Source organism: Parambassis ranga, chromosome 1 (assembly GCF_900634625.1).
Source record: "Parambassis ranga chromosome 1, fParRan2.1, whole genome shotgun sequence".
Taxonomy (NCBI): domain Eukaryota; kingdom Metazoa; phylum Chordata; class Actinopteri; family Ambassidae; genus Parambassis; species Parambassis ranga.
Genome location: NC_041022.1, coordinates 13000263 through 13025934, shown reverse-complemented (window position 1 = coordinate 13025934; position 25672 = coordinate 13000263). Strand labels below are relative to the sequence as shown.

General features: G+C 42.4%; 4 protein-coding genes across 8 annotated transcripts; 2 read left to right on the top strand and 2 right to left on the bottom strand.

The window, feature by feature from the left end:
* Window positions 1–1448: 1448 nt before the first annotated feature.
* rnf11a (ring finger protein 11a) lies at window positions 1449–4098 on the top strand. The gene is made up of 4 exons (XM_028406039.1): window positions 1449–1590; window positions 1745–1878; window positions 2308–2480; window positions 2567–4098. The coding sequence occupies exons 2-4, from the start codon at window positions 1780–1782 to the stop codon at window positions 2736–2738; spliced, it is 444 nt and encodes a 147-aa protein (XP_028261840.1). The 5' UTR covers window positions 1449–1590; window positions 1745–1779; the 3' UTR covers window positions 2739–4098.
* Window positions 4099–4785: 687 nt separating this feature from the next.
* On the bottom strand, window positions 4786–6496 carry hmox1b (heme oxygenase 1b). The gene is made up of 6 exons (XM_028405879.1): window positions 6376–6496; window positions 6200–6256; window positions 5954–6065; window positions 5631–5846; window positions 5281–5553; window positions 4786–5191 (listed from the first exon to the last, which is right to left on the bottom strand). Exons 2-6 carry the CDS (start codon window positions 6247–6249, stop codon window positions 4994–4996), a joined length of 849 nt encoding a protein of 282 aa, XP_028261680.1. The 5' UTR covers window positions 6250–6256; window positions 6376–6496; the 3' UTR covers window positions 4786–4993.
* Window positions 6497–7368: 872 nt separating this feature from the next.
* On the top strand, window positions 7369–17360 carry LOC114435618 (uncharacterized). Of its 5 annotated transcripts, XM_028405466.1 has the most exons (14): window positions 7494–7637; window positions 8578–8688; window positions 8910–8955; window positions 9453–9562; window positions 10146–10248; window positions 10316–10460; window positions 10685–10807; window positions 12523–12845; window positions 13028–13138; window positions 13529–13651; window positions 14026–14320; window positions 14413–14472; window positions 14554–14891; window positions 14979–17360. In XM_028405466.1, the coding sequence occupies exons 8-14, from the start codon at window positions 12525–12527 to the stop codon at window positions 16422–16424; spliced, it is 2694 nt and encodes an 897-aa protein (XP_028261267.1). In that variant the 5' UTR covers window positions 7494–7637; window positions 8578–8688; window positions 8910–8955; window positions 9453–9562; window positions 10146–10248; window positions 10316–10460; window positions 10685–10807; window positions 12523–12524; the 3' UTR covers window positions 16425–17360. The 5 variants fall into 5 exon arrangements, with proteins under 5 accessions (XP_028261256.1, XP_028261267.1, XP_028261287.1 ...); XM_028405455.1 differs by lacking the exon at window positions 7494–7637 and adding an exon at window positions 7369–7392 and having other exon boundaries at window positions 10146–10460; XM_028405486.1 differs by having other exon boundaries at window positions 9519–9562; window positions 10146–10460.
* A 1968-nt stretch (window positions 17361–19328) lies between these two features.
* lyl1 (LYL1 basic helix-loop-helix family member) lies at window positions 19329–24536 on the bottom strand. The gene is made up of 4 exons (XM_028405745.1): window positions 24021–24536; window positions 21797–22600; window positions 20603–20697; window positions 19329–20435 (listed from the first exon to the last, which is right to left on the bottom strand). Exons 2-4 carry the CDS (start codon window positions 22519–22521, stop codon window positions 19906–19908), a joined length of 1350 nt encoding a protein of 449 aa, XP_028261546.1. The 5' UTR covers window positions 22522–22600; window positions 24021–24536; the 3' UTR covers window positions 19329–19905.
* Window positions 24537–25672: the final 1136 nt, after the last annotated feature.

Sequence of the window (25672 nt, the reverse complement as noted above, 5' to 3'; positions counted from 1 at the left end):
GTAAAGAATGTGACAGGTGCATTGCACATTTTTGGCAAAAAAAAGAACCATACCAGTTTTTTTTCTCTTTTCACTGAGGTCCTGGAGGTCCAACTTTTCAGCATCAAAGTGTCACTTTTTAGGTGCCTTTAGGTTCCTATTATCAATCAGCCTTTTAAAAACAGGCCTAATTGTCTCTCCACCTGGAAAGTGTCCAACAGGAAAGTAACTTTACCTGCCGGTACACCTAACTCAGTCTTCAAGTACTCTCTTTATTTTTATGCAGTTAAGTCATCCTCAGGATGTTGGTCGTTTCCACCTTCATGCTGCAGTTCTGGTGCCTCTAAGAGCTGCAAGTGGAGACATTGAGTAATTACAGGTAAATTCTCACAGGCAAAAAATGTTTTTTTTGCGTGATAAAAGACCATGTAACGATAATCTACCTGTGAGCCCTCCAATGCCTCTCGGGCGGGGTCGGTCTCCTGTACTGGCCACTTCTCCTCTGTATCAGACAGGCTGTCTTCTTGTTCCTGTGTTGGTCCGTTTTGCTCTGAGAGCTGGGATGGAGCTGCTGCCCCCTGGTTTTTGGGATTATCGTCTGTTTTAGGGTCTCATTCCAACATACATCCAAACTGAGGAAGAAAAGAAGACACCTACCTGAAAGCCCTCTCCTGGTGAACCATTCTCCTGACCTGGAGGGTTTTCACCAGAAGACCATGGCACCGCAGCGTGTTTAGGGCATGGAGGGCTGTCCGATCGAGACTGGTTTTCACCAGATGAGCATGGAGGAGGTGGAGGAGGTGAAGGGGGTGAACAGACCGTGGCCTAAAGGAATGAAAATTAAAAGAATGCTGAATCATGCAGTGAGTCGAGGTCTGTCCACTGTCCATATTAAACTAAAAGTGTATCTTCTGATCCTTAGAGGCAACTAGAGACCAGACCTTGACCATCTCGCAGTGACCCTGACTTTGACCTTTGATCATCAACATGTAATCAGTTGGAGGGATATTAACTTTATTCTTACATTTAAAGGATAAACAACAATTTGTAAACATACAGTTCTGTCCTATAGTGACAGTTAACATCACTCTCTAGTTTTGAACCACTCACACACAATGTGTAAATATTTAGTAGAGTGAGATAAAATGTCTCGCTGTCTTACCATCACTCCTCTGTCTTCGTGTGAAGATACACAGCACGGAGCACAAGAGAAGATAACTTCGCCACCCCTGTGAAGTTTTCAGAATAAAAGCCGTGATGTTATTGTAACCGCATTATATGTTCGGGAAAGGAAATGTCTGACTTAAGCAAAATATAAATCCTACGGCCCGCTGCGTGAGCATGACTTAAGTACTAGAATCTATCTGTCTATTGTATCTATTTTATACACTTCTTTCAAGCAATTTTCTGATTTTAACTAAACCCTTCTTTTAATTTGAAAATAAAGGAGGTGTGCTCTTTGGCAAACTTCCGGATTCTGTATTTCCGGTTTATGTTTTATGTAAACAGGGCCAGAGACGCTAAATCATTTCGCAGTTTTAAGATATAAGATTTATGTCACCTGTTGTCGTGCAAACCATCGCGAAGCTCCGTGTTGGGCCTTTAATCCGTGTAAGTGAGCGACATCCCTTCTTCTTTAAGTTCCCCGCGGAGTGACAACAAACTGTTAGCTAACAGCGGAGCTAAGCTAACGTGAAGTCGTAGCTAATTAGCTCCAGTTGTTTGTTGCTTGTTTCTTGATTCTCCACTGTGTATCACCTATCAGAAGGAAGCGGACTTTCTCATGGTGGTCTCAGTTCAATGGGGAACTGTCTGTTTTCACAAGGTGCGGATGACCTGTCACTGCTGAACGAGTCTGAGGGGGGCAGTCTGCCCGGAGAGCCCCCACCGCCCTACGAGGTGAGAAGCCCCGGGTTTCAAGTTAAACACAGCTCGGGGATTCAGCAGTTCGCTTTGATCACAAAGTATGATGGCTAACATGGTTAGGAGATGGATGATAGTGAAAGCACAGTCATTACATTACAATCGCAGCAGATTCCATCGCTGCCTTTAGCATATTATCAATCTGACACATTATTAGTGTTCAGGCTCTTCTGCAAAAGGAGCGTGGGCAGGTCTGGGTCAACAATTTAATCTGTGAAAGGGGTCATGGTGACTCGTTTGTTGAATATTCATTTATAACAAAGGCGCATTTTTGCATTTTTTGAATTTCTTGCTTAAATAAATGTGTTTATTAAGTTATCCAACTTTTGGTCTGTATGTATTCTGCTTTTCAGAAAGACTCGCTACATGGATTACACAAGTTGTTCTGTGTTCCTTCTTTTACAGGGCCGCACCCAGTCAGTGCCTGTGTACCATCCCAACCCAGGTGAGAGTCGTCTGGCCAGCCAGCTGACAGAGGAGGAGCAGATCCGCATCGCACAGCGCATTGGGCTCATCCAGCACCTCCCCAGAGGCATCTTCGACCCAGGCTCTGACCCGTCTGATATGAAAGTTAAAGAGTGAGTTTTAAACACTTTTATTGTTCCTGTTGGCTTTACGTTTACAGGTCCATTACCGAAAGGAAATCTGTCTTTGACTCCTCCAGATGTGTGATCTGCATGATGGATTTTGAGTATGGTGATCCCATCCGGTTCTTGCCCTGCCTTCACATCTACCACGTGGACTGCATTGATCCCTGGCTGATGCGCTCCTTCACCTGCCCCTCCTGCATGGAGCCGGTAGATGCAGCCCTGCTCTCCACTTACGAAACCAACTGAGCAGCTCCTTGGTGCCTAAAAGTAACTGCACCTTTTTAGCCAAAACTGTCCTAGCTGATCAAACAGATAGCCAAGGTTATGTGCCACTATGCAGATATTTGTAGGGTGTGTGGGGGATACAGGTGGATGCTAAAAACTGTGCTCAGCAGTATACTGCATAAGTGTGATATGCACGTATTAGGTGTTTTGCAGAAGGACTTTGTGCCAAATCGAGCTAGATGAAGAAGTAGCAAAATATTACTGCAAAGTAATTCCACTTTCATTATGACTGAAAGTCAGGACTTTTATGGCAGTCAGTCTACTTTTCTTCCCATTCTTAACATGTAATGTGCAATATATCATCAGTAGGGAAAATGCAGGAAATGTATCATCATTGTTAAAATTTCCGGTGAAGGCGTTAGCCCTGTTTTTTTTTAAGTAAAGTCATGGTTAGAGAAACATAGACGTCTGCTGGAAATGCTCTGCTCTCATCACAGAAAGAAAGAAATTACACAATTTCCTGAACAACTGTTTGCTGCGAGGTGTCATGATCTTTCACATCTGAAGCACCTTTAGATAAAATGCTGTGTCGGCTTTTGGTTTGGAGGATTTAGTGTGTCTAGTCTTTTCTTTAAAGCTGCTTTTATAAATGTGAATCTTTTTTTTGCATTGCCTGACTCTCCTTAGCTTTGCCTTGCCTTGCCTTTTCATGGTTTACAGTCATACACATTTACAAAGGTACAATGTGCAATCCCCCTTCAAGCACCTTAGGAAGTGTCTCATCTGAAACTCTGTAGCTGGTAGATTGTACAGATTGTATTTGTGTGTGTGTCTTGAGAGGATGTTGAGTAGAGACAAGGAAACTTTGTGAACTCACCCTATACATCTGTTAGTAGGTGACTGTGTTTCTAGTTTTTTCTTGCATTGTGTGTTGATGGCCTTCTTTCAGCAAGTGGTGTATTTCCAGAGCTGTTGGGTCTGGTGTGTACTCGGATGCTGACTGCATAATGTATAGCACAAACAACTGAAATGGCAAAGAAGCTACAGCAGTAGGAAGGAATGTAGCTGTAATGTTAAAGGTTTGAGACAGTAAGAGGACATTTCCTGTTTTACTGTGCCTTTTCTGGTTGAGGTAAGCCTAATTATGTGAAGTACAATCATTTCTGACATTGCTTTTTTCTTTAGTTGTCCTCTAGGAGGAGACAGATACCAGCACTGTACTAACTGTGTCACTATACATGCCAGGTCAAGAATGAAGCCAGAGGTTTAATCTGGTCACTGTTAACAATTTGTCTTTTAATTTATAATATGTGCCGTCACTGCACAGATTTTCAAGAAAAAAAAATCATACAACCAGAATAAAAGTGGATAACAAATCTAATGCTTAAGTGATTTTATGTTTGTGTTAAAGGAGCAATTTGCAGTCAAGTCCTGCTTTTCTCTGGGAGTTTCTGTTTCTGGTCACTTGTCCTGAGATATGAAGCTGCGTCTTCTGTGTCCTTGCACATCGTTCCTCCTTCTTGTGCCCCTCTAGTGGACATATAGATAGCATGTCATAGCTTCATTCACAGATCACTTTGTTAAATTGAAAGTGGTCACACAACAGCTGGAGCACTGTGAAGCAGCTTCTTTACTTTGTGTGCATACTACTGCTCATATCGTTACTAAGAACCTGACAAAGAGTCACAGATGGACATTTGTGTTCATCCTTGACACCAACAAGGATTTACATCCATTTTTTTTACATTACTACAGTTAGTATCTTTTATTTTAGCAGATGTTTGCTTGAAAAAAAGCAAAAACTATTGTGCATGTTGTAGGTTGGTTACCAGCAAATGTATTCATTAATTGTGCAATCATATGAACAGGGACTCTCTCCAAACGTCTGTGTGACCAAGGGCCAAATGAACAGCAGGCGTGAGGCCGCCGGTTGCCAGAACATTAGTGGAAATGTCCACCAGCTGGACCCTCAACATCAGCAGTGTCATATCCATTACAAGTACACAGCATACACAGCCACTTAACTAAATCGCAGACACATACTTCACACAACTGCAAGAGAAGACAGTGTTTTCTACAAAAAGAAGATTTTATTTGATTTTTTTTTAAAAAGTCACATATTTACAGTTTTGAAAGAAGTATTGCACATTTTAAGGTACACTGACATTTAAAGACATCATTTATCTTTAGCAGTATTTTGTTATTCATTGTTATTTGTAGGCCGTTAAAAATAGTGTTACAGTACAAACGACCTTCTAAACATTTGAGTTTCATATCTACAGAGCATAGATTCCCACACTGACTGTAGCCAGAGCCACAAAGAGTCCCAGGACCATCCTGAGCAGTGGGGAGGATGTGTTGATAATGGTTCCTGGAATCTGAAGCATCTTTGCATTTACTGGTTTCAAGTGTGTTAAAGAATCCTGCAGTTTATTTTCAGTGATAGTCAGCATCTTCTGTAAATCATCAAACACCTGTAAAACCAAGGACAGCGGGTCCCATCAGCTGATTGTAGTTAAATAATAATAAACACAGGGTAATCTCATAAGGTCAGCTTTCCTACCTGAATGTTGAGCTCAAAGGCTCTGACCGCCTCCTCCAGCACGCCGTTCCTCTCCTCCTCTGTCAGCTCCACGCTGTTCATGCGGCCTCGATAGAGTTGTTTGAAGAGGTTAGGGCTTGATACGCCAGGAAATGAAAAGAAAGAGAGACCCTCGCTGCTTTTCAGACCCATGGACTTCTGGGCAATTCGACCAAGAATCTGACCTCCAGACAGATCACCGAGGTAGCGGGTATAAGCGTGGGCCACCAGGTATTCAGGATTTTCTTTACCAATCTGAGAAATGCACACAGTGTTAATCCCGTATCACCTACAGTATGAAAGAAATGTGTGACAGATAAACTGAGACGCACCTGTCTGAGTCTGTGGCAGTATCTTTTTGTAGCTGCAGGAACAACAACCTTCTCTCTCCAGCCCTGTCCAAAGAAGTACTGCAGGTCTTTCTCGATGGACTCCAGCCTTGCCAACTCAGCAGGAAAGTAAATAGGTGCAACACTGGGGTGGTCGGAGTTGTTGTCCATCTCTTCCTCTAAAGTCTTATAGATCTCATACAGCGAACAAAGAAGGAGCTGAAGGGGAGGAGACGCAGTGTCAGACAAGTGTCCACCAAAAACTAAAAGCAATGCAACATGGTTATTTATAGACCCTTCAAATGAAAACTCATCTACTGACTTACCTTATATTGTGGAAGAGTAACTTGTCCCCTCTGGAAGCTCAGCATCAGTTCTGTGTTTTCGGCTCTGACGTGAGCTTCCTTGGTCACTTTTTTGATTTGTTCGGACAGATCTCTGTGGGAGGACAGAAAGCAGTGAACACTAAGCTGCTACAGAAACATTGTTTCAAGTGGATGTTTATCATAAGCTGCTAGCTGAGTTAACAAGACTTATGGATGCTGGAAACATAAGAAATCACAGCAGCTTACCTGTCGGTTACCTCCTTTGCTGCAGTCTGAGTCTTCGTCTCTGTTTCCATTGTGGCCCTGAAAACAGTAAAGATGTGCATCAGTCACTACACAGGGATTTAGGAGATGTAACATATCTGAAAAGTTTATTACATTTAAAGTATGAGTAAAAGCAGAAATGTGAGTGTTTTACTCACCAGTTGGTTCTAGTCCTTTTGGAGTTTTTGAAGTTTTTGTCCCTGTTGTGTTCTCTCTGTCCGTCCTGTTCTCTCTGTCCCTGCAGTCCTCTCCCTCCTTTATATGATTCACCTCTGTCTCCTCCCCGTCATAAGGCTGTTCAGTGAAAACAGGAAGTCACTAAACCTCAGCTAAACATGATATGGCAACTTCAGCAAAAATGGTAGGAGGGACTGAGAGTTAACATGATGCAGCAACTTCAGGGAACAGTAGGGTAAAAGGGCCAGAGGGAGGGACTACTGGAGTTAACATGAGTAAGGAGGTTCTGCCCTGGAAAACAGGGAGGAGGAGGAGGAGCAGGAGGAGGGCTGAGCGCTAAACATGACAGAGCAGCTTTACAAAGCTGAGCCAGAGGAGAGGAGGAGTTGACTCTAAACATGACAGTGTGAGTTTCTTAAAGGCAGAGAGGGAGAGAGGGAGGAAGTGTTGAAACTGTTACTAATAGTGGGAAAACAAACAAAACACACCCACAGTTTTCAGTTCTTTAAAAGGCAACAACAAGTTCAACCACATTGTTTGATAACTGATACGTCTTCTACATTCATCTATCTGTCTGATTTTGTGGTTAGATTATTTCCTTTGGATGTCAGGCTATTACACTCATAGGCTACTGTATGTGGTTATCTCATTGTGAAACAAAGGGATTCAAAATCTGAAAAGGTTGCAGATCAGTTTATGGATCTTCACTGAAAGCAGAATAAAAGCTAGAATACCGTCATGAGGCCTGAGGAAGATTTTTTGATGATTGCATTGTTATTTGTTGACATATTTTCTCACTCATTTTAAGTAAACTGCCCACAAACAACATGAAAAGCAGCTCTCTGCTTTGCGCATGCTCGGTCTGCTGCTGAAACCTAATAACAGGGCGCCTAAATCAGTTCAGTCTAACATGACTCAGCAGATGAGGACTAAACGTGAATCAGCAGCCTCGGCTCCACACACGCCGTCTGCATTCCCACACACCCCGTGACCGACATGTGAGTTTACACGAGGAGGAGAATAAGTGTAAAACCTTAATTTCCGTCATGTTAGCGCCGTGTTTTCTGCCCTAATGTTCCACATTACAATACAGCCCACAAACCGTGTGTCGGTTTCTCGTTAACTCGTTTGTTTTAGATAAAAGTGTGACCCGGTCAGCTGCTGTATGAACCAATATTTGCGGTGGAGCAGACTCCCAAGCTTACCCGAAGGTTTATTAGTCACATAGTAGTCAGTCGTGCAGGTAAGGGTTAAATTTGTGTCTGTTGTCTTCCATTTTAGCTAGCACCTTGCTAGCATTAGCTACCTGTTGTCCAGTTTACCTGCTCTCTTGCAGCATTACCACATTAATCCTGTTACACTGTACCAGAGACACTGAGTTTATGCACAACTGTAATATTAACTGTTAATTTACTAGCATTCACACGATGAGGTGACACAGTGGTGACTGAGTCTGTGACCCACTTATGTAATTATTTATATCCACACAGACTGGGCCTTTCAGCACAGATAAGAGCAGATAAGCTTCATCTGACTCATGTGGGAATATAGGCCTGTGGGTAGATATACATACTCCTGAATGTACTGTGGCTGTAAAATACTCAAAATGTACTTTTGTTTGAGTGTGCATATAGTAATAGATAGATACATGTCTCCAAATTGTGTCCTGATCTTGTCTCGTTGCTCAGGTACATTGTTTTGTGGAGCATCTGCACAGAGCTCTGTTGTTGTTAGTTTTCTACCTGATTGTTTTTAGCTCATTTAAGTGACATTTTCTTTCTGACCAGAGGTTTGTAGATCAGAGTAGCTAAAATCAGGACGTAGTAGCATCTGATCTGATATATATTGATTGAATATATTTAAAAATAAATAAATAAAAGACCTGCAAGCACCCCTTTTTGCTATAGGTGTTGCCAAATAGGCCAAAGAGGAGATTTGTGCATTACATCATCCAAGAAAGAAAGAAAGAAACAAGAACAATAAAATGAAACAAAAAAATGTAATTTTGGTCATCACAGTATTATCTGATTAATCTTTCTCTACCTTGCTGTCAACCGACTGACCCATAAACATCTCATTCTGCAGCTCTAATTATGACTCCAGTCAGTTCGTATTGGTTAGTGTTTTACCCCATGTTGGTGCTGTCCTGTCTGAATCACAGCACCTTTCATTGATTAATGTAGATGGATGTTGAAGCAGAAGGAGTCAGTGGATGCAGCCAGAGGGAAAACGCGATGGAGGAGCCTGATGAGGTGTCAGATGCTGAGGAACACAACACGGAGATACCTAACAAGGTGAGCAGCACTAGTGGATACATTAGAGTCAGATTTCTGCTATGAATGAATATCAATATCATTTTGTTTTGACAGTTGCACAAATAATGATATATGCTGCTGATGTAATCTGTTTCAATACACGTCTACTTTATATACTCACCTGCTTAATGCGTTTTGTTAGAAGCCATTTTATTAACTGATGTTTTTTTTGTAAAACTGTAACTCAACAATTTTTTTAGGAACCAGATGACTCGGTGAACAAGAGACAGAAAACAGAAGGTATTGGTAAGTAGTTTTTTTCTTTTCATATGGTGTGAATGTTTTTCTTTTGCTGTCACACCTCAGTATATGATGTCATGCCTCTGCACCAGCAGCAGCCATAAACAGAGGCATTCTGTTTTCATGTAGTTTGTCTGTCCCATTCTAATGAATGCAATATTGCAGGAAAGCCTTAAAAGAAATTCCTCAAATTTGTCACAAACCTTCACTTAGACTCGAGGGGGAACTGATTAAATTTGAGCGGTTAAAGGTCTCAGAGGTCCCAGTGACCCATTCTATATAGGTCGGTACAGACATATTAATGAACTGCAACCCAGACTGCTTATCAGAGGCATGTGACTGCAAGGTGATTCTAGGTAATTCTAGTTTTATATAACAGCTGCTGTCCTGGTGTCCGCAGTATATAAACATGCAGATATGTGTTTAAACTAGGCACATTAAAGAAGGGTGGCCAATGCAAATAAAGTCCTCAATAACCAGTGAATCTCTAACCCTGATCACAGGACACAGTAGGACTGACACTGAACTTCATGGAAGTCTGACCACAGGTTGCCTCCCTGCATTTCCAGGCCATGAGCCACAAGACAAACTGACGATGACAGGAGAGGATGAGGTGAGAGGAGATATGACATTTTAACTCAGCAACAGTTGATTGATTCATAGATTTACACCCTCAGCTGTCAATGCTCCCTCTAAACAAATTATTCAAGACAACCTGTTGCATCTGTGTTGTACAGCAGGGGGCAGCATTGATCAGAAAATTATCTACAGCATTTATCCCTTAAGATTTCACTTCTGGACAGTGGTTAGCACCTGTTGCCGCAAGAACAGACACAGCAAGAAGGTTCCTGGTTCGATCCTGACTGGGGCCTTTCTGTGTGGAGTTGGCATGTTCTCCCTGTGCCTGTGCGGGTTTTCTCCGGGTACTCTGGCTTCCTCCCACATTACAAAATAAAATGTGCTTGTTAGATCAATTGGTGACTGTACATTGCCTGTGGGTGTGAGTGTCAATGGCTGTTTGTCTGTGTACGTTGTCCTGTGATGGACTGTGACCTGTCCAGGGTGAGATAGCGGGGATAGGCTCCAGCCCCCCCCCCCCCATGTCCCTGCACTGCAGGACCAAGTGGGTTCAGATGATGGAAGGATGGATTTCACTTCTAATCATCACTCTTTCTCTACTGCTCTCTTTCTGACAGAGAAATCCCACGTTGGAATACTTGTTGTATCTGGATGACCAGCACTACAGGCCTGCCAGTGACTCTGTATCTCTTGAGACAGACAGACCTCACCTGTCTACAGGTCATGCTTCTTCAGTGAGCTCCATTGTTAGTCCCACTGTATCTAACTTCAGGACCGACTACTTCAGTGCCCTCAGTTCACCCTGGGACACTCCCTGTTCCACATCCAGGACCCCCCTCTGTTCTTACCAGGATCCTGTCAGTGCTGCAGCTCATCTACACCTCCTGGGGGAATCCTTGTCTCTGATTGGACACCATCTTCAGGAGACAGATGTGAGTAGAGTAAATGGGGTAAAGAAAACCCTGGGCTTCTTTTACCAGAGACTGCCTCCATAAGTGAGTCGATCACCACAGATCCCCACGTTAAAATGATCAACTTTTAAGCTAAACAACTACCAACATGCATCAGAATATCCAAAAAGTATGAGTTATTTTCAATGGACAACAAACTAAGCAATATCCTCCTGAACTGATTATATCTCTGCGACTCTCCTCAGAAACTGGTGTGTATATCGAGTAGCTGCTCTCTACTCCTGGACTCTCTACTGTGTGCCCTGGCTCCGCTGATCTGCCTCACCACACAGATACCTGAGCTGAGGAGCTGCACACAAGGCACATTGGTGAGAGATGCAGTCTATTAGTTATTACTGTATGTTCAGTGCACATGCATCATTTTATTATTATACTGGCAGTTTTTAAGAAGAAAACGCATGTTTATATCACCCTTTAAAGGCCTCCACTCTGGAGAACATTTCTTATGTGATGCCTGGACTGTGAAAGAAAACAGAAGATACTAATGGCTGTAGGCAGCAATAATGTATGGACATATATGTTGGATTAGTTCACACTTATAAATGAGTGTTAGATTATTTTTTTTCAGAAGATATGTGTGTAAACCTTTTTTTGTATAGACAGTATTTTTGAGTTTAGAATGTTTAATGTGCAGGTTTACTGTCTTGCATTAGATATTTAATTAAACAATGTATTAGAGCACTTCATTATGCACTTGAATAGTGACACAAACATTGTGGCACATTGGTTCTGGCACAGGTGTTACATAGTTTTGGTCTTCAATACACTATTGCTGCAATAAGACTGACTAATTTACTCTACCTCTCATCAAATGCATTAATGTTGCAGGGGGGATAATTCTCTGCAAGTCAACATTGGCTGTGGGTAGTTTAAGGTCTTTTATGCCTCATGGTTTACATACATTAGGCTTCCATTCCACACAATGCAAGGAAGACATTTTTTCTGTCCGTTCTCAGCATTGTGATTCTGTGACCTGCCTTCAGTCCTGACTGAGCATGGCAACAAAATATTTACTGTCATGGTTTACTCGCTCTTATCCTTAGTGACGATAGATACGATTTCTTTAACAGACATCCCTCCTCGGTCTTGTTGTTTCAGAGGTGTGGTAGAAGGGGGAAAATGATTCAATGTGCTGGAGGTTACACCTCCTCCACCCAAACATGGAATGCTCAGCAGCCTGTGGACAGACAAACCTGTTGCGCACCAAAAATATATATATATATTCAAATGAGTGTGTTCAAGTCTTCATGTGTTTAAAGCTGGGAGTGGTGAGATGGCTCCCTGACTTGGTAAGACTCACCTGAGTAGGCAGCATTTCGTTTTCGTTTGGGAACCAACTTATATTGAAGTTGTGTGGATGAGAGACGTAATTCATCAGCGACTTGAGACATGAGCGATTCATAAGCATTAAAGTAAGTGTGTTTTTTTAGGTAATTTATCTGTTTATAAGACTAGAAGTAGATGTGCAGTTGTAATATCGGTGCTAAATATTAACTAGTAGTTCAGGTTTCCAGCCTTACTCTGTTTTCATATATGATATGATATGCAGAAATAATTAAATGCCTAGTTGCCTAGTTTCTCTTTGTGTTCAATTATCATACAAAAGGTACCTTGATGTGACTGTCAGTCTCTTTTTTTGGTTCAAATAAATGTATTATGAGTTTGCATATCAGTCAATTGTAAGAGTCCTGGCAGAATGTAACTTGACTGGACTGGTAAGGTGTGGTGTAATAGGTTTTCTGAGGTAAATAGGATGCAGTAAAAGAAGGAAGAGGGTTTCTAGGGAAAAGAAAAGTTTGAACAACAGCCCAGTCATTATCAATTATCTTAGTTCCTGTTCAGTCATGCACAACCAGTGAAAGAACGGAGTGAGGAATGAAGGAAACTAAAGAAGTACTCTTTGTTCAGCAATTAAAAGGACACTAATACCACACATCAAAATCAGTACAACTGCTATAGTAATCCTCGGTCTTAAATTATCACAAGTTATTTCAATCACATCTGACCCCTTCCTCCTTGTCAGGAATGAGTAAACACTACTTCGGAACACCACCGCCAGAGTTGCGGTTGATCCTTCTGGGAAATATTGGATGTGGAAAGACGTCCACGGCAGACAATGTCCTGAATCAGCTGTCCCCCATCGCGCCTAATGCCTCCAGAAGCTGCCAGCTGCGACAGGGCTTCTCTGATGGCAGGAGTGTGACCTTGGTGGAGGCACCACGGTGGTTCTGGAATGGAGGCAAGATGGAGGACAGCGTCAGAAAGGAGACGGAGCGAGCAATGGCTCTGGTGGCACCAGGCCCTCATGCTGTTTTGCTACTGGTGCCTGTTAACCAGTTCACAGAGGTTAGTGTTTGTTTGCCTCTGACAGGTAGCTTGTGTCTAATGTGTATTTCAGGTGAAAAGGATTGATCTGTCAATTCAGAATAAAGGAGTTGTAGATAGAAAACTGTGGCAATTTTAACACATTGTAATGTAGGTTGGTATTGTCTTATAATGACAGTTTCTTTTTCCTTTTTTAAATCAAGATGGAGGGTCATGTGCCTGCAGAGTTGGAGGTGCTGTTTGGGCCGGGGGTGCTGGATCACACCCTGGTCCTGCTCACCTGTGGGGACTACTTGATAGGAAGAACAGTAGCGGTATTAGACACGTACACCTTACACCTACATGTTACACCTTTCCCTGTTTCCAAATGATTTCAGGTTGGGTTTTCAAGCAATGCAAATAATACTAAACTTACCTGAGTTTGACAGCTGCTTTGAAATTGTATTTTTTTCTCTGTGCCCAAACAGGACTAAGTAAGTAATGTTGTTGTCGGGGGGGTGTGGGTGAAAGGACACAGCCTTTCAAAATAAAACAACCCATGAAAATACACATAATACAAATTACCAATATACAATTATACTAAAATAACCAAGAAACTATGGATTTAATCCGAAAGCAAGAACAACAGAATGCTGAATCATGACAGTTATGAAGGTAGTAGAGGGGGGAAACTCGGATTTCTAAGCCGCATTGTTTTAAAACAGGAATACCTTCAGCAAGAAGACCCAGGCCTGAGGGAGATGATTAAGCGTTGTGGTGGAAAGTACCATGTCCTCAATAATCGCCGGCGACAGGACAGGGAGCAGGTCTCTGAGCTGCTGCAGAAGGTAAGAGCAGTGAACCATCAACACAGTTTTCTCTTGTTCTGGTGTTGTTTATGTGTACCGTACTAATAATCACATGAAAGAGGTCAAACCATGTCACATCAAATTCATGTATTGATACTGAGCTTTAATGGTTTCTTCTGAGACAGTGGTTAGGCATGTGAGATATTTTAACCAGCACCGCCCAGTTCCACATTCATGCTGAAACCTCACACCCAGCTACAGGCAGGTCTGGTTTGGGAGTTAATGATCACCTTAATTATGTTGTAACTTTGACTGGAGATCAACATAGAACATGAATGCACATTTAGTTAAAGTCACACATAACTTCTGCAGTTGATGCCATTATTGTTTTTTTTTTAATATCTTTGTAACAGGTAGACAATATGGTGCAGAAAAATGGAGTGTACTACATAAAAACAGTTCAGGAGAAAGAATTGGAGAAAAGAGTGAAAGAACGAAAGCGAGAACTCATGGAAAGCTACAGAGCTCAGAGGGAGGAGAAGAGAAGGACCACAGACACACTTGATAGAGGAGAGGAGAACATCTGCGCTTTACAGAGGAGTAGAGAAGAAATGGAGAGGAGAGTGGATGAGAGCCACATATCTGTGTCTAATGGGCTACATTCAAGTTCTCCCCTGGTCAGGACATCCAGTTTTAAACTGAATTCAGGTAAATATATTTAACGTGGATATGCATTCCATCTCAAGAAAAAAAAAGAAAGAAAGAAAGCAGACAATGAGTATAACTGTTTTTCTCTGTAGATGGAGCTGTTCTCTCAAAATTATGTGAAGCCCAATCAACTCCAAAAATGATGTCTACGTGTAAGTACCATAATAGGATGTCATTGCCATCAAGAGTCCACTTCTCTGGACCTCTGCTAATATTTGGATTTCCCTTCTTAGTTCACCACAGAATCAACAGCTCTGAAGACAGATCTCCACAGGTGTCTCCACCCGCTTCCCCTCTATCACCGGTCTTCACCTCCTCCTCCCCACTTTTCTCCTCAACATTTTCTGCCTCTTCCTCTGTCTTCTCTTCCTCCTCCTTATCCCCCTCATCATCCTCAACCTCCTCGCCTGCTCCGGAGCTTCGCCTGGTGTTGCTCGGGCGATCTGGAGCTGGGAAGAGTGCAGCTGGCAACAGCATACTGGGGCAGGAAGAGTTTGAGTCAAGTCCAGACAGCCACACAGCAATCACTCGGGAGTGTGAGAAAAAGAAGGCGCTAGTTGAAGGCAGAAGGGTTTGTATTGTAGAAAAATATCAAGCTGATTTTTGGGTTTTATTTCCTCTCACTCATTTCAACACGTATATCCTGTGTGACCTGCAGGTGGCAGTGGTGGATACCCCCGACTGGTTCAACTCGGAGCACAGTCCAGATGAGGTGCGAGCTCAAATCTCCTCCTGCATAGCCTTGTCCAGTCCCGGCCCCCACGCTTTCCTCCTGTGTGTTCCCTTAGACCAGCCTGCCAAGACAGAGCTTCAGGCCCTCAGTGCCCTGGAGACTGTTTTTGGTCCAGAAGCAGTCCAGCAACACACACTGGTCCTCTTTACTCATGCTGACAGACTGAGGGCAAGCAGGAAAGCGGGAAACAACAGTGTGGAGGCATACATCGCTGATCAGCGGTGGGATTTGTTAAGGCTTGTGGAGAAATGTGGCGACCGGTTTCATGTGATGGAGAAGGGGAATGTGGCAGAGCTGCTAGAAAAGGTGGAGCAGACAGTAAAGGAGGCTGGAAGGCTGTATTACACTTGTCCTGCTTTTCAGGAGGTGGAGGACAGAGTTAGGCAGACACAGGTAGAGCTAGCAAGACAGAAAAAGATCAAAGAGCAAGAACAAGGCAGAGCAGGAGATGTTGGACAGCTCCTCGCTGAAAGGAGGGTGCTGCACTCCTACATGCAGCCTGTAGAAGAATCAGAAGAGGATGTAAGAGAGGATGAGATTGAGAAAACACGGGATAAAGCAGAGATGAGTGTAAGCACCATGAATATTGAGAGCCTTCCAGCCATTACACTTTCCACTACGTCCCCTTCATTTCTCAGGTCGGTTATGGAGAAAATGGAATCTACTGCTAAGATGTTACCTGAACTGTTGGCAGATGGCTCTGTGTGGGCCACAGAGGGAGCAAAAAAAGTGAAAAATAGCCCAGTGTGGGAAAACATCAGCAACAATGCACAAAATGTCCAAAAGATAGTGGTAGATAGTTCTGTGTGGGGCAAAGTGGAAGCTACTGTAGGACAGGTTTCCAAAGCTGTAGGAGACAGAGTTCCAAAGGTTGTGGTAGATGGTTCTGCATGGGTGGGTTCTGGAGCGAAAGCAGCTGCAGCAAGTCCAATATGGGAAAAGGTTGGTTCAGGCGCCAAACAAATGGCAGACACCTCCATGCGTGTTGGAGCTGGGATTGGAGCCGGGGCAAAGACGGTGGCACAGAGTCCGGTGTGGGGGAAGGTGGGCTCTGGGGCCAAAGCAGGGGCCAAAATGGTGGCTGAGAGTTCAGTGTGGGAGAAAATTGGAACTACAGTTAAACAGGTGCCCAAGGTAGTCATCGGGGGCGCGCTGCTAGGTCTGGTGCTCGGTGTGTTTTTTGGAGGCGTGGTTGGCGGAGCTATTGGAGCCACTGCTGGATCCGCTTTCTCAGAGGTGGGCAGACGAAAACTCAGCAGCAAAAACGCATCAGAAAAAGAAAATGACACTGCAAGAAATGTTGAGAGAACACTGGACAACAGTGTTGACTCAGTGATAAGACAAGGAGAGAAACTATTCAAAACTGAATGAAGGACTGAATGGAGCCTGTATATAAAATGCACAACAAATGTAAAAACATGCAGACTTGTGAATAAGTGCCATCAGAATATAATTCAAACTGCAGAATACTTTTTGACATTTGATCTTTTAAATATAATATTTGCACTTATAATTACTTAGTCAATATCTCTAAATTTGTTGATATTGATTTACCCCTGCATTGTCTCCTAATGTAAGTACTATATTCAGTTTACTACTATGCATAGCACATCCGTCAATTAGCACATAATCACATTGTATCTTCTGTGCCTCATTAAACACATTACAAAATGATTGCATCATCTCATTTGGAATGTGTAAAACAAATTAGCACAAAAGTTAAGAAGCTTTTCGCATCATCTTTAGTTTGCTGAATTTCTCATAAAAGCTTAAGTTGCACAAACCTTCGAGTGCTACCACTATCTTAGGATCGGTGTTTGAGTTTACTAGGCTTTCTGTATGTGAGAATGCATGACAATTGTAGCAAGATGGGTGCAAACAGTGGTTTGTAGGAGACCGGGTGGAGTTAGTGGCATTATCTTGAAGTGCCAGGCTAGTGAGTATCCCCCTGCTTGGCCTTATCTGTCAGGAGAGGTAGTGAACACCTCAGCTTTCCTCATCTACATTAATAGGTTAATCTTTCTGGATTAAACTGTGCAACACTAAAATATGAATTCACAAATAAACAGCCCATCTGTAGAAACTGCATGCATTGACAAGTGATCAGATGAAACTTCTGCCAAACAGATTGCTTCTCACCTCATTCTTGAAGCCTTCAAAATGGATTCTAGTTTGCACTTGTGGTCGTACAAGAATCCACTGTGTGACTTTATTCCATTTAATATCCAGCATGAGCAATGCATGAATTCAACTAATTGGAATGCAGGTGTTTTAATGTTATTAATTACACTTTTCCTCATGTTAAACTAGGAAGCCACCTGTGAAAGATAATGTACTATCTGACCTGTAAATCATAAAGAATTTTGTTCTGGGTCTTAAAATGCTCGTCTGTGTTATGCAATAAAATGCACACATTGTGTGCAACTATAAAATGCAGCACTACTTGTGTGACCCCTGCCTGTAATTCTGTCTGTGGTTTTAGAGGGAAGCAGGAGGGGAGAGAGCAGCTTGGCACAGCGGAGCAGGCAGAGGCTGTGCTGTGTTGTGAAAGCAGCTCTTCCTGTTGTGTGATCCAGAAACTGGTTGTACTGGGGTTCCCAGTGCATCCTGGTGGCTGGTTTCTCTTTCCTTTTCTTTGTCCTTTATCTCTTCTTCTATGCAGCGGTTGCTACCCCACATGTCTAAATACTCATCAAACCTACACACATAAACACGCCACCCCTCCTCCAGGAAACTCGTTGGCCATCAATGAGACAGCACTAACTGTAGCTGTAACTGGCCGCTTGATAGAACCAAGCATGTATGCAGAGGCAGATCGGCACCGCTGCAACATACAACTCCGACGTTTCACTTTCCTCCAACATGCTGAACCCTAACTTAAACCACATTCCACATCCACCCTGACCTTCCTCAAACATAACCACACACCCACAATTGTTGCTGCGTTCTGTAACACATTCATTCAAGTGCTTGCAACCACACAGACGTGCAAAAACACATCAAAAACTGACTCCGTTATTTAGGTTTGGAAGCTCTTAAAACCTAAATTACTTTTTCCTTGAACTTTGACAGCAATTGTTTTTTCCCCATTTGTTACATTTGTGTTCTTGGTGTCAAATTATTCACTATTTTTGACTGTATTGTTTATGAGTCTTTGTTAAATGCACCATTATCAATCTGTCATTTCAGTGAACAGCACAAACAAACAATATGGAACTGGCACACTGACTGTTCAGCTCTTATAATATGTGGTGAAAGGTGTGGTGAATTACAAACATACTGGCACACAATGTATGTACATATTGTTTTAACTCTTAAAAAACAAGCCATTGTCCTCTCATCACACTGAGATTACAACTTATTTAACAAAGTGAGGGCAGCAAAAACATTTGGATGTATTGAGAAATCGTGCTGACGACGAGCAGTCTTTGGAGCGCAGTAAGAGGATGTCAAATAAGGAACAGCAAACTAAAACACACTTTATTTCTGTCTGGTACAAGTGTGTCACAATGTCAGGGTGGAACCATCGGCCCTGCTTCTCTGACAGTGAGCAAAAAGCAGGGATAATTAAATGGTAACTTCAACTCTCAAATTTCCACAGAGAAGAATATGGGCGACCCAAACCATACTGAACCTCATTATTTACATGTAAACACATATTTGTTTCATTTCAGTACTGTAGAGAAGGTCAAATTCAAGACTCATTTTGTTATGTTATTGTAGACATTTTGTTGCTGACAGTCTCATTAGACTTTCCAGAATCATGCAAATCTTTGATAGAGCTGTGTAGTTTGAGACAAAAATATATTTATATAACATTGGGACCTTATTTACAACCATGCTTAAAAAACACTGACACTGTAAGATATAAATACAAATATTTTAATTACATTTAGCCAAATTAAAATATTAAAAAGATGAAATGTTTAATGATTGTTTTATAAAATTTTGAATCTAATGCCAGCAACACAGAGAAATGTTTTACTGTTCTTGCTTGATTCAGCTGATTAATAGGTTGTTTGGTTGTTTGGCTTGAGATAGACATTGTCTAGATGGCAGCATAAAACGTGTATATCATTGTGCATTAACCCTTCCATCACAGATGGGTGTGTTACCCATGCCGTGTGCACTAATGCACTCATTGAACTGTATGTTCCCTGTATGGTCCCTCTCCTCTTTAGCTTAGAAGGCTGATTTTTCCAAAACATTTCAGACTTCGATTGGTCAGACCACAGTACCTCAGTCCATATTAAATAAGCGTCATGAACACAGCACTGAACTGTGCCAACAGTGCTTTTCAACCATGTTGCTTTTTTATTTTTAACTAGATTTTTTTAAATCTACTACTGATGTCATTACTGTTGTGGCACCTGTTCCTGCTTTTTAATAACTGAATTCAATTTAAATAGAAGCATATATTTCCCCAGATTTAACATTTGTCAGGTCGTCTTGGGGTTTTTTCTTCCCATTTTGTTTTAATTTTTATGCCAGTGTCCTGACTTGTTTGGAACGTTGGGTTGTAAGTTAACACTTAACACAGTTAAATGTTAAAAGTTAAAGTTTCCCACTTCAACCTACCCAAAGCACAGCTTGGTATTTTACTACAGCACAGAGCATCACACTCAATATGTGCACATTACTCTTTCCCTAACTCTAACACACCGACTGTTAAAACTGCAAAAAATACCACCAACATCTGTCTTCTACATATAATCACACATTTCAGGAGTTAATCTTCAGGCACTGTTAGACTGAAGAGAGAGCTTCCACTCACACTATGAGTGTCTCGTCTGCCAGTGTGACAATGAAACTCCCCGTGGCTTCAACGTGTCTTTGTTTGCCGCCTGTGACGTTACCGTTCATCATTTGTGGCTGCCACCATCCTTATCTGACCCTTGACCTTTCCCAGAATGCCATGGGTTACCAAAGAGGTCTTAGCCCCAAAGCTTTCCTCACTGTCCGTGTCTCCATAGCAACTGGATGTTGCCGGGGAATTAGCCAGGGCAATGATTGAGTCAGTGGAGTCTCTGTCTCTGTGGGCAGCTGCCATGGCTGGACGGGCCTGGTGGGATGGAGGGGGAGTGTCACATTGGAAATAAGGTTTTATTTTATTGCTGCTCAGCCCAGCTTCAGCGCTCTCATCCTCAGCATCATCCTCAGCTGAGTCTCTACACTTGTCCTGGGCTTGATCATTGAGCAGGGTGACCAGGAAGTTGATGTACTTGACTGCCAGGCGTAGGATCTCATTCTTGCTGAGCTTCTTGTCAGGTGGGTGTGTGGGGATGAGTTTTCTCAGCTCTGAGAAGGCCCCGTTCACATTCTGCTGTCGCCAGCGCTCGCGGCTGTTGGTGAAAACACGGCGGGCAAGTTTTTGAGGAGGGCCTGTGAAAATACACACAAAAAGTGCTCCGACCTTAAAAAAAAGTTGATATATTCTTCTGCAGTAACAAGCAACAGGACCCTTTAAAGTGCAGTTTAAAATCTGCAAACAATGATTGTATCTGAATTTGTATTGATGTGAGTTTTCATTTGTTTTCACAGAAACTTACATTCGTTGATCTCCATCTCAAAGTGTGATGATGGTCTTCTCTTGATGCGGCTGTTGATGACTCCGTAGTTTCCTCCTGAAGGACCGAGGTAAGAACTAAAGATAAAAGCACAGAAAAGGATGTCAACCATGTTTCTAATCACATTTTCCACTGATGTAAAAAAAAAAAAAGAATTGGAAGGAAAAAGAAAAATCCTTTTTGAGAGAGGATGGAGAAAACAAGAGAATGGAGGAAGCTATTAGCAGAGGTGTGATTATGATGGTGGCGTTGATTGAGTGTGCATGCAGGGTGGTAGCTCAGTCTCATTAAGCCTGGTTACTAGCTGATTCTGCTTCAGGGGGATGAAATAAATCAATCCCTTCCTGCTACAAACAGACCAGAGAGAAGAGAATCTTATTCCCAGACCTCCATGACAGATGGGGAAGTCATAGATGTGTCCACTGTGAAACAAGTCCCACTTTCTACACAGTGGATGCTCTAGTGTTATACTCTGACAAATCCTTTTTTGGAGTGGAGAATAGATAAACAGTAGGAGGGACTTTGATAAAGACTGCAAATGAGCACCTTTCTTCATGAGAGGAAACTAAGATCTGCCAAGTCCTCGAGCCCCCCCCCCCACCCCCCTCCCCAGCTCCCCCCTTGAAGAGGGCTGTTTTGTCACCTTTTTGGCATTTTATTGACTAAATTTAGCTGTAATTAAAACTGGAGGCATAGCTTAGAACAGTATTATCTAAATCCACACAAAGAGTGTTCAACTTGTGTCAGTTACCCAATGTTCTAGTTGAGTAAATTTAGCGTGAGAAACGTGAGCTTCCTTCATAACAGCACGCATCCTGCTGTCATTTTCACAGAGCAGCCCCTATTAATCATCATGGGAAGTCTTGAAATCCCAGCAGTTTGAGGTTTCATATGAAACTTGGCATTGTTACCATCTGTTTCATCATCATCTGCTCTACCATCTTGAGAAGCTACTGTATATTGTGGTAGGTTTTAAAGTTTAGTTGTCCACATCCGTTTACAGGCCTGGTGAAAAGTAGTTGAACGAGTATGTTGTATTATTTTGTGTGTGAACTTATTTGTGTAATATTACATTTTTAGACCTTCAGGTGTATTGAAAAGATGCATGAAACACATCAAAGAGACACATTAGTGACACTGATCCTCATAGATAAATTAAAATCTGACAGATCTCACCTGGTGAAGAAGGGGTGTGTGGTTAGGTACTGCTGAGGCAACAGTGGACCAGGAGACCCAGCCGTCGGGCCTCCAGGGGAAACAGAACCACCAGGGCCAGCCATAGGTAGACAAGTAAGCTGGCTGCGGCGAATGTCCCCGTGGGGCCCATGGAGCAGGTTGGGAATTGGATGGAGAGCAGTCAAAGGGGTGTTGGGGAGTGGATGAGGGGGCTTGCTGTGGCCGAGGCTGATGACTGGAATGTGGGGAGGAAGAGGAGAGGATGATGAGGATGGACGAAACGATGTGGCAGAGGTTTGAGGGGGTAGAGGGCACGGGGAAGTCTTCGCTGGAGCTGGAAGGAGTGGTGGTGGAGAGGACAGAGCTGGGGATCCATTGGTTGAAGCTGCAGGAGAGGTGATGGTCTTTGACCCCTCAAGCTTTTCTTCCCCCTCCTCCTCCTCCTCCTCCCCCATCTCCATGACAATGGGCTCAGGTGCAGCAGCTATATCTGCTTGGTGATTGGTTAACACTGTGGTTGGGTTGGTTGGGGAATGAACTGGACCAGCAGTAAGGACATCCATGTGTCCTTTGTGCTCTGTCTGGTTATCAGGTTGTGGGCTTTTGTTAGGACTGTGCTGCTCCACGGACTTACAGGTTGGTGAGGAGGCAGAGGAGGAAGGGGAGGGGCGAGGTAGGTCATGAGGTGAGGCAGGTGGGTGAGTGGGGTTCAGCTTCTCCATCATGGCGGTGATGTGTCTGAAGAAAACCTTGTTACTGTCAAGCTCTTGTGCCTCTCAGCTGCCTTGCACGTGTGTCCCATCCCTGTGGGTTTTTGATGAGTTTTATATTAACACGATAATGAAAATCATCGAGAGAACCTTTCCTACATAAGACTTTTCCATAAAGGTGACTTTTTTCTGTCTGCAGATTTTTAATCTATAGCTCATACAGGCCTCCACTGTTTTTTCCCACCCACCAGCCAGAATTCCATCAGTTGCTCCATTGTTGCATGCAAGTGTTTTGTTCATCAGTCCAGATTGTGTGTGTCTCAGTTGGAGTTTCAGACGATTTTTAAATATGTGAGCAAAAGGGAACATTTTCATACGACCTTAGTCCTGCCTCTGATGACGCTTATACAAATGTGTCCATGTGCTGCAGCCCCTGCAGTGTTCAGTGACAGGCTACTTATGTGCTGTCATCTAAAATGTGGCTGCCATTTGTTTGCTGTGAACTGGATGCCTGTATTATTCTTACTGTACATCCTGAGTGGTAAATTCTAGGTGTCTCTAGGGGCTGCTCTGTCCGTCCGTCTGTCTGTCTGTCTGTGTTTTTGAGGATATGAGTCAAAATCCTTTTAAGGATTCAAAATGTCTGAGATCTCTGAAGATTGGATTGATATCAAAGACTCTGTTGAACAAAAGATCAAGAAACAAATACACTCAGGATACATAAATTGTTGTATATTTAGTAAATACAATCAGATATGGAAATGTGCTCAAAGGTCAGTTTATACAGGAGCACCACGACAGCTTGTGAGGCTGGTGCATATTTTAAAAATACTAAAACGGGACGTTCGAATTTTGCTCCGTACGTTTGCTGTTTATTCGATCTTGATGATTTCTCAGGTTTTGCAATAGCATTGTTCCTGTTTTGTCTTTTCTGGTGGTCATGACTTTATTTTGGACAGTTCCGTCTTTCACAGTGATGTGCAGGGGAAATAAATGTGTGTATATTATATATATATATTATATTTGACATAATATTATTCCCTTCATGGACTGTACAGAAACAGGAATAGATAAATATTTGTTTTAAACCAGCAGTACATGGTTACTGTTGATAGAAAATGACTTTTATTCTATTACAGACAAGAGTTAAAAAAAGGATAAAACATGAAGTCTTTATAGTTAATTGCACACTTTTATATTTTTCTAAAAAAATGTTCCTTACTTTTTATATATAATGTAAACTGTAAACTACAAACTATATTTATATTAAACTATTTCTTTTTTCCCAATTAACAAACCAGTTAAAATGTCATAACATCTTGAACACTTAAATAACTAAATATTAGCATGAACAAAATTATTAGTTTTACTAAATATATGTTTATATATCCAACATATGGCACAACTGACAGAATAATTATTCATCATTTCCAAATAATTGTTACAGGCAGCACACCAGCTCTCTTCTGTGTAAAACAATTTATAATCAAAGAACAATAGTCTTTAATACTCACAGATACATCGTGCTATCCAGCGTGGCTCATCATGCAAAATCCATCAGAGTTCAAGTGATCTGCGAACGCACATGTTCTACTCTGTGTCTGCACAGCACTGAACGTCCTCTCCCTCCTCCTCCAGGTCGCCCGCTCTCCTCAGCAGCCTGTCAGCGTCTGTCTATCAATTTCTGAGTTCACAATCGGAGCTAACCTGTCTGACAGTGCTCCAAACACTCCTTATACTCTGGTCAGTCCCTTCAAATATTCTAGATAATTTCCAATTGTTACGGAGTCAGAGCGAAGCCAAATGACTGTGACAACATACATATTTGTTTTTTTGTTGTTGTTGTGAAATTGCTCTATTGAACGAAGACGCACTTAAAGCATGGAGATGGATGGTGTGGGTCTCTGCCATCCCCCCCGTCCATGTGTCATTCTCACCTCTCTCTCTTTCTATCATTCACTGTCCTGTCTACGCCTTCGCTTGCTCACTCTTTTCGCCAAGAAGACACAATGCTCTAGTTGGTTGCCAGAGTTCTGGTACTGGCAAATGGGAGCTGGGAGTGAGAGAAAAAGAGAGAGAGAGGGAGAAGGGGGGAGAGGGAGAAAGAGGGAGAGAGAGAGAGGGAACCATGTTGCAATGAGAGTTTTCCGCTCCCTGCTGGACAAGAGGATGTGCTTGTACAATATGGTGGCTGCTGATAAGAGCCTCAAAAGCTGCCTGTGGCCTGTAGATAAGGAACCTCCACCACCCCTCCTCCTCCACCACCACCATCACCAATACCAACACACACACACAGACTCGGGCACTCGCATGCACACAAGCAAGTTCACGCCTATACACACACACACATCGCACTAGACTGGTCAGTCCCAGACTTTGAAGCAAACTCGGACTATTTCCAAGAAAATGTCTGCCAATGCACTTATATCACAATATATTAAACAGACAGAGATATTGTTCACACACACACACACACGGAGTGAACGTGCAGCAATGATAGAGACATGGGGAAGCACCTACTGCACCTATCCAAAATGTTAAAGCTTGTTCTTCAATCTTCATTATAATGTACTTTAGCAGTGTACAAACACAGAGGTTTAGGTTTTATTTGCTACATTTTAAACAAATGTTTTTATTCTACTATTTTAGAAGTAACTGAAAAAGCATTTAATTGTACTTAATTGTGAAGATTTGATACTTTTTGTGCCATGAAAGAAGAAATTAAAGTCAGGTATTTTACCACCTTTTTATTGGCAAAATAAAAAGGTGGGAATCTTCATCAACACATTGGCAAAATAAAATGACTTAATGTTTAATAACTGGCCTTTTTAGAGACTAGCATCTCCACTAGTACAATGTATATATGGTTGTGTTTTCTGATTTTTATTCTTCTCATGTTTTTCTTTGAATGAAGTCAGATTTTGGAACAGTAGCTATGACATCAGAGCACACCTGTGTCAGTGATGACCGACTCACACTTCGTCATCATGTTCAACTTTCCTCTGACAGCTCCCAAACTTCCTTCCTGAATCTCCCTCTCACCCATTCCTGTTCCCTTCTTCCCAAACTCTCTCCGTCTGTCTGTTTCAGCCTCAGGGTCAGCACTTCTTTTACGTTCCCTCAGTCATTTCCTTCTTAGACAGACTCAAACACAAACATTATAAAG